The 21,392-nt window shown below is 38.5% G+C and overlaps 1 protein-coding gene across 1 annotated transcript in view; it reads left to right on the top strand.

The window, feature by feature from the left end:
* The window catches only part of LOC120627246 (ATP-binding cassette sub-family G member 1-like), a 109,956-nt gene that overhangs the window by 58,261 nt on the left and 30,303 nt on the right, over positions 1 to 21,392 (top strand). Inside the window, exon 2 of the mRNA XM_039895155.1 lies at positions 20,600 to 20,717. Coding sequence (XP_039751089.1) covers positions 20,600 to 20,717 — 118 coding nt within the window. The remainder of the gene's footprint in view (positions 1 to 20,599; positions 20,718 to 21,392) is intronic.

Raw genomic sequence — 21,392 nt, 5'->3', positions numbered from 1 at the left:
AGAAACTGAAAAACATTCATGTTCATCACACAAACCTTTTCCAGTTGTGGGAATCGAACCCACGGCCTTAGACTCAGAAGGCAGGGTCGTTGCCCACAGCGCTAGTCGGCCGTATATAACGTTTATGTAGAAAATCGGTAAATTTCTTTAAAGAATTTGATTATTTATTTCAAAGCTAATTCATTGGAATGAAATGAACAGCGCCATCTCTGTTCACTGCGAGGCATTAACAGATAAAATAAAAACAATAATTAAAGGTAAACCTCAAAACCCATTGAAATGTTAACAAAAATAGAAGCAATCTATTATAATTTATTCTACGCAGTAAACCTACAATGTACCTACGGAATAACAATTTCCAACCCCTAACTGACGTAACAGTTTAATCACTTTAGTTTTGCATTATGTTTGACACACAAACCTCGGGAGCGTCGAGCACCAACACCACCGAAGCTGGGCAATCTACCGTCAGGGACGGAGTGTACACTGGCGATCATTTTGATCCCGTTGGAAACCCGAACCAGACGCAGAGCGCAACGGGCTCCGGTGGGAACAACACCGCTCGACCCTCCACAAAAACAACACCAACAACAACAACAAACAAACAACAACATCCTAACTCAAGGTTTAAACCGCGACAAAGGAAACGTAACCGTGGAACAGCTGGAGGGAACCGAAACGACGCCAAATCGTCATCGGACCCTCTACATAACAAAAGAAACAGGTTAGACGACACAATCTCGCCAAGGGGCGAACACAAGAGACCACGTACTGACCACCAACAAACACACGACGCGGGAGGCTCCTATGCCAAAGCAGTACAAGCACACCTGAGTGTTGCCATTACAACTGCACCCAGGCTAGATTTAACACAAAGCGAAGCGAACAACATCCAAGGCCAAATACAAAAGGCGATCTTCGCAATTTGTTTTGAACCTCGGGTACAAGGGCAAACAAAATACGCACCGGCATTTGAGGGAAAAGCCTTCCTTAGCGAAGGCGTCCTAAAAATGTGGTGCCATGACGACCGAGCCCTATCCTGGCTTAAGGAACTTGTTCCCAAACTGACTTCCCCAAAGGTGGGAACAGGGCTCACAGTGATACAACAATCCGACATACCGGTCAGGGTGAGGTCAGGGCTTTTTGTACCCGACTTCGATGCGGAGATTGGACACCTTTACGAAGTCCTCTCACTGCAAAACCCCTGGTACAACGTATCGCTGTGGACCCTGTACAGCTACCAAAAGACCACCAGCAGCCCTCCTGGAGTATTCCTAATATTAGGAATACCCAAGGAAGAGCTACCCAACATCCTAGCACGCGGCCGGAAAGTCGCCTATTCCACGGGCTCGATCTACATACGCTTCTTCACGGACGAAGGGCTAAGCGACGTACCACCCGAACAGGAGGCAACGTCAGCAACACCTGGGCCAAGAATGGAAGTAGACGAGCCATGTGGAGTACGGGAAACGACACCAGAACCCTCCGTTAGCACTGTCCTCGACAACATTGAGGCGCTGCTCACGGAGGGGCAGGCCGACCACCCGCAAAGAGCCAACACCAACACAGTAGACCCGACAGCCCCCGCCGCGAAACCACCGGCGCAGAGGGCACCATAATCAAAATCGTCCAAACCAACCTCCAGCATAAACACCTTGCGACGGCTACCCTTCGTAGACAGCTGGAGGTTGAAGCCGACACCGTCGCCCTGATTCAAGAGCCATGGGTCAGAGCCAACAACATACGCGGATTTGGAAACTGCAACGGTAAGATCTTTTCAAACAGCGTAAACGAACCACCAAGAACATGCATCTACATTCCACAATGTATCTCTGCAATACTACTAACACAATACTGTTCCAGAGACATGACAGCAGTCGTCATAAAGAGTGGTCTCCACCAAGGCATGAACGCGACACCAAAACCGCTGGTGCTAGCGTCGCTATACATGCCAATTGAACAACAAATACCACCAAAAGAACTAACAGACCTGATAACACACTGCGAGGTGAACAACAAGGACCTCATCATCTCAGTGGACAGCAATGCACACCATAACCTATGGGGTAGTACGACAAATAATAAAAGAGGTGAGCAACTTGTCTCCTATCTATTAACAACTAACCTAACCATACTAAACAAGGGCACCGAACCAACGTTCGTGTCCAGTAGATACCAAACCATTATAGACCTAACATTAGCGACGATAGAGATCAGCGACCAAGTAAAAAACTGGCACGTAAGCGACGAGCCTACACTATCCGACCACAGACGCATATGCTACGAACTGGACCTAATAAAAACGCAATGGATACCTAAAAGAAATCCAAGGAAGACCAACAGACAAAAATACAGAGAACTCCTAAAAAATAAAACAGACGCGGTGAAACCGACTGAAACGCACAGTTGCAATAACATAGAGGAAAATGTAATAACAATTACCAAACATATAACAACAAGCTATGAGCAATCATGCCCACTAAAAACGACCAACACCAAACAAACACCAAAACACAACTGGTGGGGACACGACTTGGAAAGACTACGGAAACGTCTGAGACAACTGTTCAACAGGGCCAAAAACACCAGACATGAATTAGACTGGGACAAATTTAAGGAGGCCCAATACCAATATAATAAACGCATCAGAGACAAGGAAAACAACTCCTGGCAGAAGTTCTGTACCAGCATCGAATCTTGTGACGGTGCTGCCAGAATCAGGAAAATTCTGGCCCGAGACAATAACCGTACACTTGGTTCATTGAAAAAACATGACGGAACATACACAAAGAACGACAAAGAGATGAGCGAAACACTGATGATGAGACCCACTTCCCAGGCTGTAAAATAGTAAATGCACCAGACTGGAACAATCACGGAGTAAGACATCCCAGCGAAGAAGACTGGAACCTCGCAAACAAAATAGTCACACCAGAAAGACTAACATGGGCCATTAATACTTTCCACCCATTCAAGACGGGAGGAAATGACAACATCTTTCCAGCACTCCTACAATGGGGCCAGACCCAACTGATACCCTGGCTAACAGCTATATTGGCTTAAGGCTTGTATAGCCTACAGATACATACCACTGGCCTGGAGAGAAGTCAAAGTTATTTTCCTCCCAAAACCAGGAAAAAGCGACTACACCCTACCGAAATCATTCAGACCAATAAGTCTGACGTCGTTTCTCTTGAAAACGCTAGAAAGACTGGGGGACCGATTCTTAAGAGATGGTGCACTGAGGGACCTACCCCCACACCCAAACCAACACGCCTACAACACAGGCAAATCAGCCGAAACCGCGCTACACTCAGTTGTGACCAAAATAGAAAGAGACTTAGGAAACAAGATATCAACATTAGGAACTTTCATCGATATCGAAGGAGCCTTTGATAAAACAACTTTTAACAGCATAGACAAAGCTCTATCACGCTACCAAGTACACCCAACACTGCGCAGTTGGATAAGAGCGCTACTGGAGCACAGAATAATACAAGTGGATATAAACGGAACTACAAAGGGAATAGTAGCCAGAGGTTGTCCACAAGGAGGAGTTCTATAACCAATCCTCTGGAACCTGGTTGTCGACGACCTTATAACAAAGCTCAACACAAGTGGATTTTACACTATAGGGTACGCAGATGATATTGTTATTCTCATCAGCGGTAAACTAGAATGCACGCTATGCGAAATCATGCAAAGAGCTCTGCGACTAATTGAAAGATGGTGTAAGGAAAACGATCTTTCAGTAAACCCTAAGAAAACAGAGTTGGTTCTCTTCACTAACAAAAGGAAACCGGACATACCAAAATTACCCACCCTGTTCAACACGAACCTCACCCTGTCTAATGAAGTAAAATACCTAGGAGTCACCTTGGACAGTAAGCTCAGCTGGAAAAGACACATAGAAGACAAAACAAACAAAGCAACTATTATACTACACCAATGTAAACGCATGCTAGGTAAAACTTGGGGACTAAAACCTAAAATAATGAACTGGCTTTACCTAGCAGTAGTAAGGAGTACTCTGACATATGCTGCACTCATATGGTGGCCAAGAACAGAACTCATAACCACCCAGCTAGAACTACAAAAACTTCAACGACAAGCATGCCTAGCCATCACTGGCGGCATGAGCACGACACCAACAACGGCGCTTGAAACCATACTGGACATCCCGCCGCTCCACTTATATATCAAAAAGGAGGCTACACTTGCAGCCCTGAGACTCAAAGCCTCAGGACTCTGGAAGAACACCAGCACAGCACACACCAAAATCCTGGAAGAGGCGTACAAAAGACAACCACAACTAGAGTGGAAATGCGACAAAATTAGCAAACGCTACATATTAGACAGGCAATACAAAATAAACATAGGAAAAGAACAAAGTAGTAAAAAAGAACAAAACACCATCGAAGTATACACGGACGGTTCCAAAAGCAAAACAGGCACAGGATCCGGTATAGTATGCCCGGAGCTAAACATGAGGATCAGCTACCCACTTGGTAAGAACAATTCTGTCTTCCAAGCAGAGTGCGTCGGCATCACCACCGCAGCCATAGCGATGACAAACAGAAAGGTAATGAACAATAAAATAATCATAAACTCTGACAGCCAAACGGTTCTCCGTTCCCTGGCCAGCAGCAGCACAACCTCTAATCTCATATACGACTGCCACAACGCCCTGGAAACACTCGCTGCCTCTAATGACATCACCCTAAGGTGGGTCAAAGGGCATGACGGGAACCCAGGCAACGAAGCGGCGGACTCACTAGCTCGCCAAGCCACAACACTGAAGGTAGTAGGACCAGAACCGATCGTACCGATTCCGTTCAGTGAGTACAAAACATGGCTACATGAACAAACACATAGGGAGCATTCCCTACTTTGGGCCAATGCAAAAGATTGTAAACAAACCAAAATAGCTTTCCCTAACCTAAACCAACACCTAACTAACAAACTACTCCGCCTGGATAGAAGCAAACTTAGGAAGGTGGTGGGACTCATAACAGGACATAGCTCCTTAAACAGACATCTTTCCATTATAGGTGTCACCGACAGTCCTCTTTGCAGAGCATGCATGGAGAAGAATGAAACACCTACGCACGTGATGCTGGAGTGCACGGGCGTGACAGAGCAACGCGAGATCTACCTGGGATCACCAGCCACTATCCCAGAAATCCTCAGCAACCTGGGCGGCATGCTGGGATTCTGGAACGAGCTTGGATGGCTGGAGTAGCGAGCAACATTGGGAAATTTCACGTACAACAAGCGAAGCGCTTACGTGCGGAAACTGCCCAGAAGAAGAAGAAGAAGAAGATGTTTGACACAGTAAATAAAAAAACCCTGTACCATAAATTTTATTTATTCGAATATATTTGCAATAAAACGTAATTTATTTTATTTAAAATAGTTAACGTTCTAGAGTTTAGTATACTGTTACTTAGAATGAAAATAAATAAATATACTACGACAATGCACATCGAGCCCCAAAGTAAGCTTAGCTTGTGTTATGGGTACCAACATGACTGACGAATATTTTGATGAATAACTAGCGTTCCCAGCCCGCTTCGCCCGCTTCGCCGGCCTTACATCATTAAATTTTTAATTTAAGTCTCATAATATATTAAATCATTTATTTCTCTCCGTATTCATTCTCTTCTATTCTCTTCTCGAGCGGGTGATCTACACCCATGTACACCAACAATAGAATATCATCAAAGTAAATAAAAGCTGTATTTGACAGTTCAAAAATAAGAGTGCTTCGATCGTCACCAAACTTTAAAGGATTACTCGTTAGGTGAATCCGGAGATTCCCTGAAAGTTTTATTGAAATCGCCGTTTCGGAGCCTATATGGAACATACCCACACACTTTCTCTTTTTTATATATAGATAGAAGATATACATAAATACTTATAATTGACAGATAAACACCCAGACACTGAAGAACATTAATGTTCATTACACAAACATTTTTTTCAGTTGTGGGAATCAAACGGCATTGGACACGAAAAGCAGTGTCGCTGCCCCCTGCGCCGTAAAAATTACTCGTAATAACTGAAGTTATAAGTTGTATTAAAAGATTATAAAAACAAAATAAAAGGTTTTGAATAAGATTTAGTATTAAATCAGGCGTGAGGCTTAAGTTTTTTTATATCAGTATCATTCATTATTATCAAATCCTTACCCGTCCACTACAAGAGTCTCAAAGTACACCATTGCCTTTGAAGAGAAATCTGGACTTTTGCGAATTTGTACACTTCACACGCCTTTGAGGCATGCCATTATTGGGCATTCTCAGGCATGCAGGTTTCATCACGCTGTTTTCCTACGCCGACCAAGGAAATATAAATATACATATATACTTTAAAAACATGGAGTTGTCTATGTCAATCAAGATTTTAAAAATAACCTTTTTTGATTAACACAGTTAAATAATATTATACAAAACTGTGGGAACTTAGAATTCCGACAGTTAAGATTTACAACCATTTGCCATTTATTTGAATACAATGCAATGGCGGGAAAAATTTTTTATTCGATTATTTTAGACACAGATTATTTTAGGTTAGCCCAGTGGGAAGGAAGTCGATTTCACTTTCGGGGTCCGAGTATTTACGTATATTATTCATAAAATATTCATCAGTCATCTTAGTAACCATAACATAAGCTACGCTTACTTTGGGGCCAGATGGCGATGTGTGTATTGTCGTAGTATTTATTTATTATTATTTATTGTTATTACTGTAACGGTATCCACCAATCCGCACTGGGCCAGCGTGGTGGACAACCGCCTTAAGTCCGGAGGAGACCCGTGCTCTGTAGTGGGCCGGTAATTTATTGATATGATGATGATGACTGTTAAGGCCATCAATGCTTACATTGAATGGGGCCTAAAAATCTAGCTGACTTTCCGCACTGAACACCGAGGCTTATTATTTGCAGACAAAATGAGCCCAGCCCTTCTGTCACTAGATGAGGCAATTAACCGCGGTGAAATGTCTCGCATGTTTTTTTTTGCACTAAGACTCCATGGCCCCAAGGTCTCCATGGCAAACGGAATAAATATGTAACTCTATAAAAGTGGCATACTTACACCCAGTGGCGTACATAGGGTTTTCGGTCAGGGTATGCATAAAAAAAAAATAGGTATTGAACATGCTATTTTGATGTTACTGTATAATTTTATTTGTGAGTAGGTACCTAACCTAACATTGTTTGTGATACCCATGTAGATCTTCTCATCATATCCTATTTCCAGTAGGTATAGTAAGCTCTGAGACGACCGACTAGCGAGTTTTTAAAATTGTCTGCCATTGCGGCAATTACATTAAATAATGTTTTTTAGTGTAAACAATAAACAAACATAGGTATTATTATAAATAAATAATGAAACAAAACATTGATCACTGCTATTCGCCTGTTTCTGTAAGTCAGTCAGACCTCTTTTTACGTGCCGCTCCTTGTAGGTGCATTCCTTCCTTTACGAATAATCTCAATTAAACGTTAGTTAAGAATTAGCTCTAAACTTACCTACATTTTCCAAGCACACTGAACCATCAGATCACACGCCGAATATAAGAACTTTCTTACACTAAGAATATTCCTCACAATCATTTACAAATAGTACACTGTCACAAAGGTTAATGTTAACAATAATAATTGTAACTATTTACAAACAACCGTACAGCAAACGAAAAAAACAGTAATTAATTCTAATTCGGTGAATATAAGTTGTTATGACAGAAGGTAAAAGGTAAACAATAATGGCGCTGAGCGATCGCCAGCGATAATGAGAATATCATAGTCAAAATATGTCCGTAATATTTTCTTAGTACACAAATGCTATTAAAAGTTGTCATTTGAAGAATATTACTTCATCAGTTACCAATGGCACCTGGTATACGTTAATAATTTATTTAACATAATTCGGCAACTTTTAATTTGGTTATTTTAATATACTTTTTGAACAAATTAGGTACTTATAAATTTCTAAAGACCTTGAATGTAATAAAATTCATCGATAAATTTTTTAACTACAAAAAAGAATTATTGCCGTTTAAAACAATAACAAACAAAGCAAATTACTTGTGCTTATAAAAAAACAAAGCATACATTTGAATTTCAAATTTCCGTAAGCAGAAGTGTTTCCGTAGTGCTTTTAAGATTTGCACACAAGCGAAACCCCTATACTGGAAACCTGGAAAACTCGCACACATAGAAAGAGCCAAATATTGTGTAAGCACGCACGCGATTATATCACTACACACCAGAACTTCCTTGTGTGCTGTTGCACACAAGTAACGACAGATGCATTCAATCGCCGTGCTTCTATGGAGACCGCGGCGGCGCGGCGCATTAATTCGAGCGACGAATAAACGATTTGCCCGGCAATGGATACTTAATCGTGAAAACCCCAGCTAATTTTATATAAAACATTTTTATTACCTTTGGATTACATTGATTTTATTGACTGTATCCTGATCTGCCGTGAGGTGGCGGAAGATCAGAATACCGTTGCCACCATCCCTCCTCTTTCCGCGGGTGACTTACGAGGTCACTATGCGAAAATAACAAAGAACAGGCGGCAGTGTTTGTGCTACTACTACTATTTGCTACGATCACCAACCCGTTTGCCCAGCGTGGTGATATGGGCAAACACGGCGGTTACTCCAACGTAGACATTTTCGTTCAAAATCAATCAATACAATTTAAAATTGCAAAGCTAATGCCATATTTGCCTTACAAAGAAATAGTAGAAAACGATGAATGAATGAATGAATGAATGAATACACTTTTATTGTACACCACATAAACATAACAAATTATAAGTAAAAAATTAACAAAAAATATTCAATTTGGCGGCCTTATCGCTACATAGCGATCGATAGACAATGTATAGTTATATAAAAAAAATACTATATTACAAAGTAATGCGGTAGCATCTATCAAGTTTTCATAATTTATGTCCATCGGAATGGGAAAACAACCGGGAAAGTTGAAACAAACTTCAGAATTAGGAGACACTTGTTTTAAAGAACAATTTGTTACAACTGTGCGTGGTCTCAAAAACTTTCAATGAATTTTAATGTATTTAAATGTAAATCCAATAAATAATACATTGGCTTTGGGTTTTGGTTGGTTGAATAATTCAAATAAATATTCTTCATACGTCACCCTGGTCCGTCCACCCGTCCCCGGCGCAGTGGTGTGCACTGTGATGATTTTAAATGGGAAGTCCTGGTATCGATCCCCAGAATCAAACAACATCAATTTGGGTCAATAAATTCAGAACTTTCGCTACGATCTGTTCTGATGATAGGCTTCGCCTGTGACAAGTTAAAACAACAAACAATCAAGTAAACAAACACACTTTGGCAGACACTTTCAAGGTGCAGCCTCAAGCAGATCACGCTTTCCTATAGAGATTGAGTCAATGAATATCCTACCATAAGGGTGTCCATTTTTAAAGATGGTTAGGAATTTGGAAACTGGACACATGCGAACCATATTAGAAACGATGAAGCGAAAAAATAAGAAAAAGTTAGTCAAAATGGATTGAACTGGACAAACGAAGAAAAAGAAGTACCGCGAAGGGATTTAGCGTTCCAGTCAGGTCCCGTGTAGTACCCATTTAGGGATGTAGGTAGCATGTAACTAAACCTCTTTTTGTTTTTGTTTTTGGAGTAAAACTTCTCAAGGCGCGATTAGGGAGTAACTCAGATTTTTTTCTGACGGAAGTAACGCTTACGTCAGACATCTGTATAGTTTCCTTTATTTTAAAATAACAATTTGGATTGGTCGTAAGTACATGACATGTACTCCACGCTTCTTGACTTATACGCCAGCTAGTGGCAAATATCATAATCAATTAGGATTATTTATTTCCAATGTTTTCAAACGGATTAATTGTGAATGGCAAAGTGAATAAAATATTCAACAGTTTAAAAGTTTTTTGAAAATTTCTAATTTTACTTGTTGATTTGTAATAAATAAATTATTAATAAATTTTCTGAAGATTGCGACATTCTATAATATTGAATGACAAGTTTATATTGACGTATTTTAAGAGTTTGGGCCGTAAACAAGCTCCACCAAGATTAAGCTTTAGTCCAAGTGTGTATTGCGAACCTCCCTGGCGCAACGGTGAGAGCTGTAAATTTAAACTGGAGGTCCCGGGTTCAATTCCCAGCAGGGGCTTATTGGAAAATTATAATTTCTGAATCTTCTCTTGTCTGGTCTGGTGGGAGGCTTTGGCCGTGGCTAGTTACCACCCTAAAAACAAAGATGTGCCGCTAAGCGACTTGGTGTTACGGTGCGATGTCGCGCAGAAACCGATTAAGACTACCATTCTCCCTAACAGGTTAGCCCGCTACAATCTTAGACGGCGTCATCACTTGCCAACAGGTAAGATGGCAGTCAAGGGTTAACTTGTAGTGGAATAAAAAAAAAAGTATTAGTAGACTTCACACCTTTGAGATATTTATGGAAAACTCATAAGCATGCAGTTTTCCTCACGATGATTTATATCACCGTTAAATCAAGTGATATTTAAAAACACACATAACTCGGCGATCGAACTCGGTTCCTCCGAAAAGGAGGCTGAAGTTGTAACCACAATGCTATCATTAGGCTAGGCTATCATTTTTAACTAGTATGTACCTTCAAAGTAAAAGGGTTAATAGACATGTCGTTAACGTCCCTTGTGGGGTTATAAAAGTTTCTTGAGAACAATACTACAGACTACCAAGTTCCAGTGTAATTCTTGGTTAGCTACGAAACAACCTTCGGCTCTAGGGACAAATTCGCTAGATAAGACCCACGGTAAATGTAGAGAGAGTAGTTCGCGAGACGATGATGCGTTTTTTATCCACGTTTATAATAAACCGGAGGTATGGAAAAATCTTCCGTCGTCTGTTTCTTTTCACGTACAACATGAGCGCATATCGTAAGTATGAATAGGTAATTTCTAGGAAATGCGCTCTAACCTAAACATTGCTTTCCATCAGGCATGATAGTCACCATGGGCAAGCCTTTCTAGAATTTAAAAAACCACAGCGTCTGCATACTGTTTCAAAATATATCCAGCGCATACTGGGGCCGGCAGAGCAGAGAATAAAGTAATGCAGTAGGTACTTATCGATACATACACACACGTATCAACTTAACGTTTAACAGTTTTTTTTTTTTAATATTAGTCGTTTTTATCGGGTTTCTGGGTTTAATTAACGATTGAAAAATTGGTCCGAAAGGTAAAAGTGTTATGCTATTGCCTTATAGTACTATTTACTTTGACATGGTCTACTTTACTTTGACATGGTCGCTAACTATGGGCCTCATAAGAAGGCTCAGAGTTTCTCAGCGGGCGATGGAGAGAGTTATGTTAGGAGTATCTCTACGTGATTAAATCAGAACTGAGGAGATCCGTAGAAGAACTACAGTTTCCGACATAGCTCAGCGAGTCGCGAAGCTGGGCAATGCGCGGAACACATAACTCGGAGAACCGATGGTCGTTGGGGTCTTAAGGTGCTGGAATGGCGACCCCGCACCGGTAAACGCAGCGTAGGTCGGCCCCCAACGAGGTGGACAGATGACATCAGGCGAGTAACTGGGAGCCGCTGGAGGCAAGCGGCCCAGGACCGTGTATTGTGGAACTCCCTACAAAAGACCTATGTCCAGCAGTGGACGTCAATTAGCTGAGATGATGATGATGACCTACTTTAATGAATAGGTAGTCCCTATCTGGATTGCTCTTCAATTTGTATTTTACTTACAGCCAGCTCTTGGACTATAAACACTGTCGTTATCACGTAAGCCAAATCGGCACGTTTAGCCGGAAACATCAAGTGTTTGATTGTGCTTAAAATTAACATAGTAATTACCTATAGTTGTATTTAGCTTTAAAAATAGCCAGCAAGGCCGTCTTGTGTTGCGTTTTTCGGGATTTTTTAAATGTTTTGGTAGAAATAATTATTTGTTTTTATTCCAAGACCTTTTATATCTAGTATGTCACCAAAATACGTTTAGCTATTTTCGCATAAATAGAGCAGTCAAAGATGGTATTTTGACATAAAACATTTCTTTTCGCTTATTCCATGACTTGGAAAGTTTTGAAATATATATTATACAAAATATGACATCCAAATAAGTTTAGCCAACTCAGCACAAATGATTCAGTCTAAAATGGTAGCGGACTAACCTGTTTGATATAGTTATATTTCTTATCGGTTTCTACTCCGCATCGTACCAAAACGCTAAATCGTTTGGAGACACCGCTTTGTTGGTAGAGATCACGGCCGAAGCCAGACTAGACTAGACGGCGAAAAGTCAGAAATTAAAAATTCTCAAATTGTCCCTGCGATGGATCAAATCTGGAACTTCCCACTTCTAAGACCATGGAATGATGGAGGTCGTGGAAGAGGGCTTAGATGTTAAACTTCATGTGGAAAACATCCAAATTTTCCGAAAATTTGGCAGGTTTTCCAAATTTTGGTTTGTTACGACGCTCGTCGGAATTGGCAAGTTGAACCCACGCTGAGTCGATATTACAAATAGGGCAGGAAATTGTTGTTCCGCGGACTGGGCGCAACAAATTACAGTGATTTCCATTCTTTGACGTTTCCACAATTTTCGTTTCACCCCTATGATTACCATATCCACTTGGGTTTCCGGAGCACGTCCGCGAAATATACATGAAATGCTATTTTAAAATCATGTGATTCGTATTAGGCCACGTTTTTTCTATAAAATCCCAACAATCTGCATTGAAGTAGCTTTGCATTGGAGTGTTGGGTATCAGCTCTATATACCTTATTTCTGTAGTGAGGTAGTTTGCGCCAGTTAATGGAAAAATAATCAAATATCAATGATGGTTTGTCCATTAATTATGATTTACTCTTGGACAAAGTAGCGTCATCATAATAGTTATCAACCAATTACAAGCCCACTAAAAGGCACGGGTCTCTTCTCAGAAGGGTTTAGGCTTTAGTCCAACACGCTGACCAAATTCAGAATGATAGACATCACACGTCTATATATATAGGGTACTCTCAGCCGGTTTCCTTCACTATTAAAGCAAGTGATATTTTAATAGCTTATATTAAAAACCCACATAATTCCATAAAGTTAAAGGTGGGTGCCGGAAACCGAAGTCAGACCAAAGAGAAGCTGAAGCTATAACCTCTAGGCTATAAACACTTACAAAGTATACAGCGTGTAACCGAATTACGAAACAATGTTGAAGGATGCATAAATATATTTTATAAAGAATCACGCTGTATAAATATATAACGAATTCAAAACATTCTGCTTACTTATATTACAACCCTATTAAGATGAAAGACCGACATGGGCAAAGTACCTACGCTATGTGACGCGTGCCCATGTAAAGTAAGGTTTCTGATTTCTTTCAGTAAAAACTATGGCAGTGGTTTACTCAAAAATTATAAGGTTTTCGGTTTCACAAATACGTCTCAGAGATAGTACATAATGTACCTCTAAAGCCTGTCAAGTATTATTTCGCTTTTTAATTACACGTTGTATATCTATATCAATATTTAAAATGAGAATATATATTTATTTCAATTCGTTTGTTCTACTTGAATCAACGCAAATAAAGAGCAAAATGTATTATCTCACAAAAAATAAGAATTGCTGAGTGATTTATGCTTTATCATAAATACAGATCCCTTATAAAATCGATTCAACCCTTAATACGCCATACATAAAATATCATCTTCATTGAAGTACCCTAAAATATTCCCTTATTCCAAAGTCGCACGATTTGTATAAAAGGAGCTAAAAGGAGATAGATGGAGTTCGTATAGGCCGGCAATGTGTCTTCCGAGACACAGCCGGTAATGCAAGCAGTATATTTCCTCGGATCGCAAGTATATTGCCGTTTCCATTGCTAGAAATATACCGGCACGTATTGGCACAGATTTGAGGTAATAGCATATGCGTGCGATTTCGTATTTATACATACCTACCTATCTCGTTGTCTATTGGTTTATCATCATCATCGTTATCAACCCATCACCGACCCACTACAGAGCACGTGTGCTCTCATACAACGAGTCCATCACGCTGGCCCTTAAGCAGATTGCTAGAGTTTACACGCCTATGAACACATTATGACGTGGTGGTCTAGTGAGTATTGTAACGAATCTATCCTACTCGCTAAATAATAATTTCTTTATTTCAGGCAAAGCCCATATTAATACATTTAAAACAACAATTAGTATTACTTAATATACAATATCGAATTAAAAATTAAAATTACAGTATAAATTTAAAGAACGTAATATCGAGAGAAAATCAGACCTCATAATTTTATTTCATAACCAAATTCGATTAAACCTGGCTCAATAATTAAGTTTAGAGACGTACTAAATCATGGCATTATAAAATAAATACATTTTAACAGTTAATTTGTCAATTATGCATTAGGCCCGCCTCGCCCTGCGACTACTATCGACTTGTTTCTAGTCCGAGATCGGGTAGGAGTCCACCGTTGCGATGCGTAAGTTGGGGCTCGCAACTACCATTATTTCAATAAGAGATATTGGTACCTTAAAGACTTCTTCCTGTACTAAGAGGAAGGAGTGATAATAGTGAATCCACTATGCCGTTTAACGGAGATATGAATGCCTGCAGTAGGGAGATGAAGTTGAATATGCTATGAAGTATTGAATGATGAGGAGACGGAGATTATGTTTATAATGGGATCTAGTGGTTATCTAGATCCTATTTTTATGCCATTTAAGGAAATCTAGTCTTGTGAACTCGTTGCTTCTGGCGCTCTAAAAGACTTGAGTTATTATGGGACCAAGAAGGTTGGGGTCTTAGCCTCTGGATGATCATGTGCCAATATTATTTAACAAATTGGTTTTGGAACCAGTTGGTTTAGTTACAGTATGTTCTATTTAGAAACACAAACACGTTCCTGATTCGAACAAAAAATTGTAACGTATTGGAATTTTCTTTCCATCATCATCTTCGTCAACGACGTCCACTGCTGGTACGTCGACGTCAGGCTCCGGTGCGTATTCGATCGAGCCACTTCTGGGATTCTTATTTATGTATCCTATTTACATCGCGGATCAACCAACGTTACGTTTACCAGTCCGAGGTCGCCATTCCAGCACCTTCGAATCTCAAAGTCCATAGGTTCTCCAAGCTATGTGGCGATTGACATTTTAGCTTCGCCACTTGAAACACAACAACACACGTTGAGATACTCCGAGTATACCTATCTCCATCGCCCTTGAGTAACTTTGAGCCTTCCTGTTACACTCATAATAATAAATCCCACTTACCCAGGAGCAGCGTGCTGGGTCTTAAACCTTTGAGATGAGTAGAGACGAGGCCTCTACGTAGCACCAGGATGTTAATAGGCTGAGGGTGATAGTTCACATTCTTATATGTGATAAATAAATATTATTTTGGAGGTGCTGATTATGTTAAATTCTAATATATTTTATTTGTTTCTCTTTAGTTTCGCTTTTAAAGAATAACTGTATTATTACTTTCATAGTGTAAACTACAAACTTTTTAAAAGAGTCATTGCAACCATGAGGCGCTAAAAGCGCTTTTTACTCTAATGTACCGTTTGTGAAAGGTATCTTTCCGGCTGCGTGAAATTAGGTTTTTCCGGAATTAATGTATGCTTTGTGCTTTGGTAAGGGATGAATAAACAGATCCTTCTAAATCCGTCAATACATTGTCAGTGCCTTTGGTACTTTAGACGTTAAGGCAACATTATGGTCAATAAAAGTTTATTTATTTATCATTTCTGTCATCTGTTTTTTTTTCACCTCGTAGATAAACAATGCATACCGTAATTATTGCTTGCTATGTTACACGTTTATCGAAAATTAATGCAAATAAGATCATATTTATGGTCTCGATTATTGTAAGTAACAGGTAATTACAGTAATTAATGCACGTTCATTGAATAATTATTATTAATTATCATCTTTCAGATTGTGTAATGAAAATATACTTAGTACTCGAAATTCATCATGATTCCATTGATTCAATATATTGATACAGTGTGAGTTTTCTTAATTCTAAATTAGTTTATTTCAAGTAGGCCCAATATAATCACATTTTTTAAACGTACAGGTCTGTTTGCAGTAACTCTGCTACCAATTCGGTTCCAATCTCTTACTGATATAATACTTAAAATAGAATCATAGAATTTAATCTTTTACTTAATAATAAATAATAAATAAATAATAAATATACTACGACAATACACACATCGCCATCTAGCCCCAATTTAATCGTAGCTTGTGTTATGGGCACTAAGATGACTGATGAATATTTTTTATTAATAATATACATAAATACTTATAATATACATATAAACACCCAGACACTGAAAAACATTCATGCTCATCACACAAACATTTTCCAGTTGTGGGAATCGGACCCACGGCCTTGGACTCAGAAAGCAGGGTCGCTGCAAACTGCCCCAATCGGCCGTCAACTTAATTCTATGATGTTAGTTTTATTTAATTCTATGATATTAGTTAGTTAGTTATTAATTAATATTATATAGGTACAATACTTCTTGCATACGAAATCTGGTTACTGTTACTGAGGTGATAATAATAGAAAAACCAGGCTTTAGTTTTTTTTTTTTAATGCTTAAACCAAAACAACAAGAAGTTAGAACCCCACATTTAGGAGAAATTACGTTGTTAGTAAAATGAAAACCAACTGTAAAAATATTATCCCGTGGTATTATACTCAACATAATTTTATAATACAAAGAAAAATGACCTTATTATATATTTATTAAATATAGAGAGATAGATTTTTAAAAAGTTTTCCTTTTTAAGAATTGTCATTTAAGAGTTATCTAAAGTAAGTAATTAAAAGTTTTTACGATGCGCGTGCACACCGTCACAAAAAACTGACACCCTGAAGTTAGCTGTAAGTTTTGACAGTGGACACTTTCAATTGTCTAAGTCTGCGGGCTGATCCCGGTGATTCAATTGGTTCAATTGTACAAAAATTTCAAATTTTAAACTTTGTTGTTCGATAATGAGTCTATTAGTATTACCAATTTAATTATGTTTACTAGTCCATTTCTTTATTTTTTTTTATGTGATATTTAAATAAGCTTGATTTAACTAGATAATGCGTTATAATAAAACTTTCAATGAATTAAATACCTTTTTCCTATTGTTAGTGTCGTTCTTTCTACAAACGTAGAATAAGGCGAAAGATAAATTTTTTTTAAACATTTTTACGCCAAAGAACTTCTAACGCGTGTACATAAATGCACACAGGTTATTTATTGGTTATTTTTGTTTTTAAATATAATTAATGTAAGAGATAGATTAAAAAACACTTGTTCAAATTTAGATAAAAAAAAAGAATAAGGCTATACGTACATAAACACGAATTATCTAAATAAAAAGCGGACGTGGTAAAAAATCAATACCGCCCCAGTCATCAAACAAAAAGCCTATAAAAATAAAATTTAATGCCTCAATTTGTTCTAAATTGATACTGACCAAAGGCTACTCGGGACAGAATGGATCGTAAACATTTTACTCTTTTGTATAAATAAACACTTATTTTGATGTATTTCAATAAAAAGCTATACACTGTGCGTACTGTGCTCAAATTTTAATTCCAAACATTTTAGTACCGCTCTGCTTAATTAAAGATGTAAAAGCTTAACGTTATGGCATTTTTATGTAATTGTAATGAAGAAATTGCAGCTTTTGTTACGGTTTTAAACTGAATAGCTTAGTCAGTAATTACTAATATTACGGCTTTTTGTTAAGATATTGAAATTGTAAAGAAAAAATATAATATACAACGTGTAAATGAAAACTGAATAGACTCCACAGGCTTTAGAGGTACATTACGTAGTGCCGCTAAGACTTATCTGCTTAACCGAAACGCTAAGAGTTTTTAAGTAAACCACTCCCATAGTTTTTACTGAAAAATCGGATACAGCCCTAGCATCACATGCAAAATTAAAATCAAGTGACTCCTGCCGCTTTATTAGGCACACGTCCTGTAGCGTAGGTACTATGTATGAGTACGTGTCGTGTCTTTTATCTTCAATAGGGTTGTCAAAAGTAAGCACTAAAAATATTTTGAATTAGTTTGTATGGAAAAATACATAAGCTTCTTTTGATTTCATATTTTTACAGGATGATTCCGTGTGAAGCATACTTATGCACCCTACAACAGTATTTCGTAATTCGGTTACACGTTGTATATACGAGTAGATATGGTGCATTTATTAACCACAGTCCATAACATATTATGTAACTGCAAAAAATGATAGACTAGGCTATGGTAGGGTAAGGCATCGGCTTCCTTTTCGAGGAGACCGAGTTTGATGCCGGCCTCTAACGTTAATGTGCATTTTTAATTTAAGCACTGTCTGTTATACGTATTATTGTGTTGTTTCGGTAGCCATCCGTTGTGCCCATTATCGGTTTCACTTGACCAAACTACTTTTTGAAAGAAAATGTTACTTTAATAATTCTCAAATCGCTGCAGGACTCAGGAGTGCCTATAATATTTTCAGAGTTCCCTCGATATCTCTAAAATCCCTTCTATAATTCTTGACCTGATCTAAAATTTTACCATTCGGGAAATATACCGTTACAAACGAAAGAATAATTATCTAAATCGATTAAAAACTTACAAAGTCCTGAGGTAACAAAGAAAAGCTCAAAAAAATACAGTGGAATAGAGACCTCCTCCTTTGATTTTGAATTGGGTTAGATATAAATAATATTTATTTCAAGTCTTTTCCTTAACAATATACAATGTGTTAATAGGGATATTTTTATTTAATTATTGTAATTGAAATGAGAATTTACCTTTTCAATAAATTATATTGCTGACCTTGCGATGTCACCACCCGGATCTCCATTTAATCTGTTTTATCCTGTTGACCATAGTTGATCCCACTAAAATGTTATAAGGTAGGTGGGTTATAAGGTACTGATGAATGTACGAGTAAATCCAGAAAGGAAGGAATTCCTTTAACAGCAAATCAGTTAAGCAAATGGAACACTTTGAGTACCTTAACCACTAGGATACATCACATATTAAATAATTATATTTAGAGTAAAACGGAACGGTTTTAGGTTGACTTTGCTGTACATCTATCTATCTGTCATGACTCTGTGCCTTCCTGGGGAACTTAAAATTAAAACTTTATGCTGAGAAAAAAATCAAACTTCTATGTTCACGTAAAAAAAAGAATCGGTTATCTATGTCGCAAGAAACATATATTTCGGCACTATCAAGGGAATCAAAATTTATAGGGTACATTCCTTTGACCGTATAGAAGTATTAAAGTTAGCAATAACTTGCTAAATTTAATACTTCGATACGGTCAAAGGTATAATTATTCTACAAGTACAGGGAAAAATCTGAAAACCATACATTTGTAATTAAATCATAAAAAATATGTGTTCCATAAAAATAGATAAGTATGTCATAAAAAATATAAGTATTACTTACCTACTCAAAAAAAATACGAGTTCGGGTATTTACCGAGCTTTTTTGACTATTCGAATTCCTTAGTTATTTATAACGTAATATACTGTTTCTTAAATTTGTGCAGAACCGTCTGTGGGTAACTCCGACTCGCATTTGTATGGTTGTTTATACTCCTACAAAGACTTTATTATACAGTATTGTAGGCATAACGTCTTGTGATATTATCTTTCACCATGCACGACCTCAGGGTTAAGGCCTATTCCTAAGAGTAATGTTTCTGTAGACATCAGGCTGGGCCCAAGGCCGCTAATGCAATAGTGTCTCTGTAAAAAAAAAAATAAAAAAAATTGTATTCGGCAGTGAATACTTATCTTGTAACTATGGTACCTATAAAATTATTTAATGATGATAAACGTATTTTCAGTACATTATTTTTCAAAAATATTTTTTATGCTTATTTCACACACTAAAACTTGGGGCCCTGTTGAAAAACTCTTGCGGAAAAATGCAGGCGATTGATGTTAGAGATGGCGATATCTCGATGGTTTATGCCTGTTATAGAACCTCTCTCACAGCCGAAATATATACGAAAAGTGTGCCAAGAATACAATTCGTGCAACATATTTTCTAGGTTTCAATATAATTTCATTTTTGAATATAGGTATATCCAATACTAAAACGCGTATTTCAAAAATTGTATCTATTACAAAATGGATATAAATTTCTTGAAAATAAAATACAACGAGCTTTTATACCGTGTTTTATGAATAATTTGGTTTAAGAGTCCAATATGCCTTAATAATACAGCAGAATAATTGGTTCGCAGTGTGTGATTTATAAGTAGAGATTTGTAATATCTGTGCAGTATGGTACTGAATTTAGGTCTTCTTTAGCCTCGAAACAAACAGGGAGATGTTAAATACATCTCCCTGACGACCTCACTGGCGCAGTGGTGAACACTGTGGTATCGTAAATGGGAGGACCCGGGTTCATTTCCCGGCGGAAAATTTGGAAATTTTTAATTTCTCTGGCCTAATCTGGTGAGAGCTTTCGGCCGTGGCTACTGGCTTGTTAACCCTACCAACAAAGACATGCATTTATTTACAGGAGAACTTCGAATACTTCACAACGTGTCAGGAGAGTTTCGGTCCGGAGAGTTAACATGCATCCTGGGACCCTCAGGCGCGGGGAAGTCAACTCTGTTGAACATACTAGCTGGATACACGTAAGTCATTTGATTAATTCTGTATTTTTTATAATCTACCAACACCATCAGTTACCTCGTGGATCTAGTAGTTAGCATTTTTGACTGCGGGTCAAGAGATTCTGAGTTTATTTTTGCACGTCCCTTTGACTGCGGATCACGAGATGCGGAGTTTATTATTGCACGAGACCAGGGTAGTAGCATTTTGACTGCGGATCACGAGATGCGGAGTTTATTTTTGCACGAGACCAGGGTAGTAGCATTTTGACTGCGGATCACGAGATGCGGAGTTTATTTTTGCACGGGACCAGGGTAGTAGCATTTTGACTGCGGATCATGGAATCTGGGTTTTTTTTTTGCACGGGACCAGGGAGGTCGAGCCAACATTTATCTGGTCCAACCGCATGCCTTAGATTACACTTTGTCACAGTAAACGCTACAGCAGTATAGAAACTACGAACAAACGTTCGAAACGGCACACTCACACAGAGTCACGCATCGACCCCTAAACGATTCTTCCAGTGCTTTAGTCGGGGGTGCCGTGTCTAGACGAGCGTGTTCGCTCTTCTCATGCGCCACGGAACGACGGAACGTCCACGACCTTTTTAAAAATACCAGGTGTGTTTTGCATGCACCCAACTGTCGATATATCTAGTAACGGGACTTCCTGCGTTGTGTTTGCAGGGAAATTTACTT

The sequence above is a fragment of the Pararge aegeria genome, chromosome 11, assembly GCF_905163445.1.
Source record: "Pararge aegeria chromosome 11, ilParAegt1.1, whole genome shotgun sequence".
NCBI lineage: Eukaryota > Metazoa > Arthropoda > Insecta > Lepidoptera > Nymphalidae > Pararge > Pararge aegeria.
Note: the sequence above shows the minus strand (reverse complement) of the source record. Positions and strands in the feature narration are given on the sequence as shown.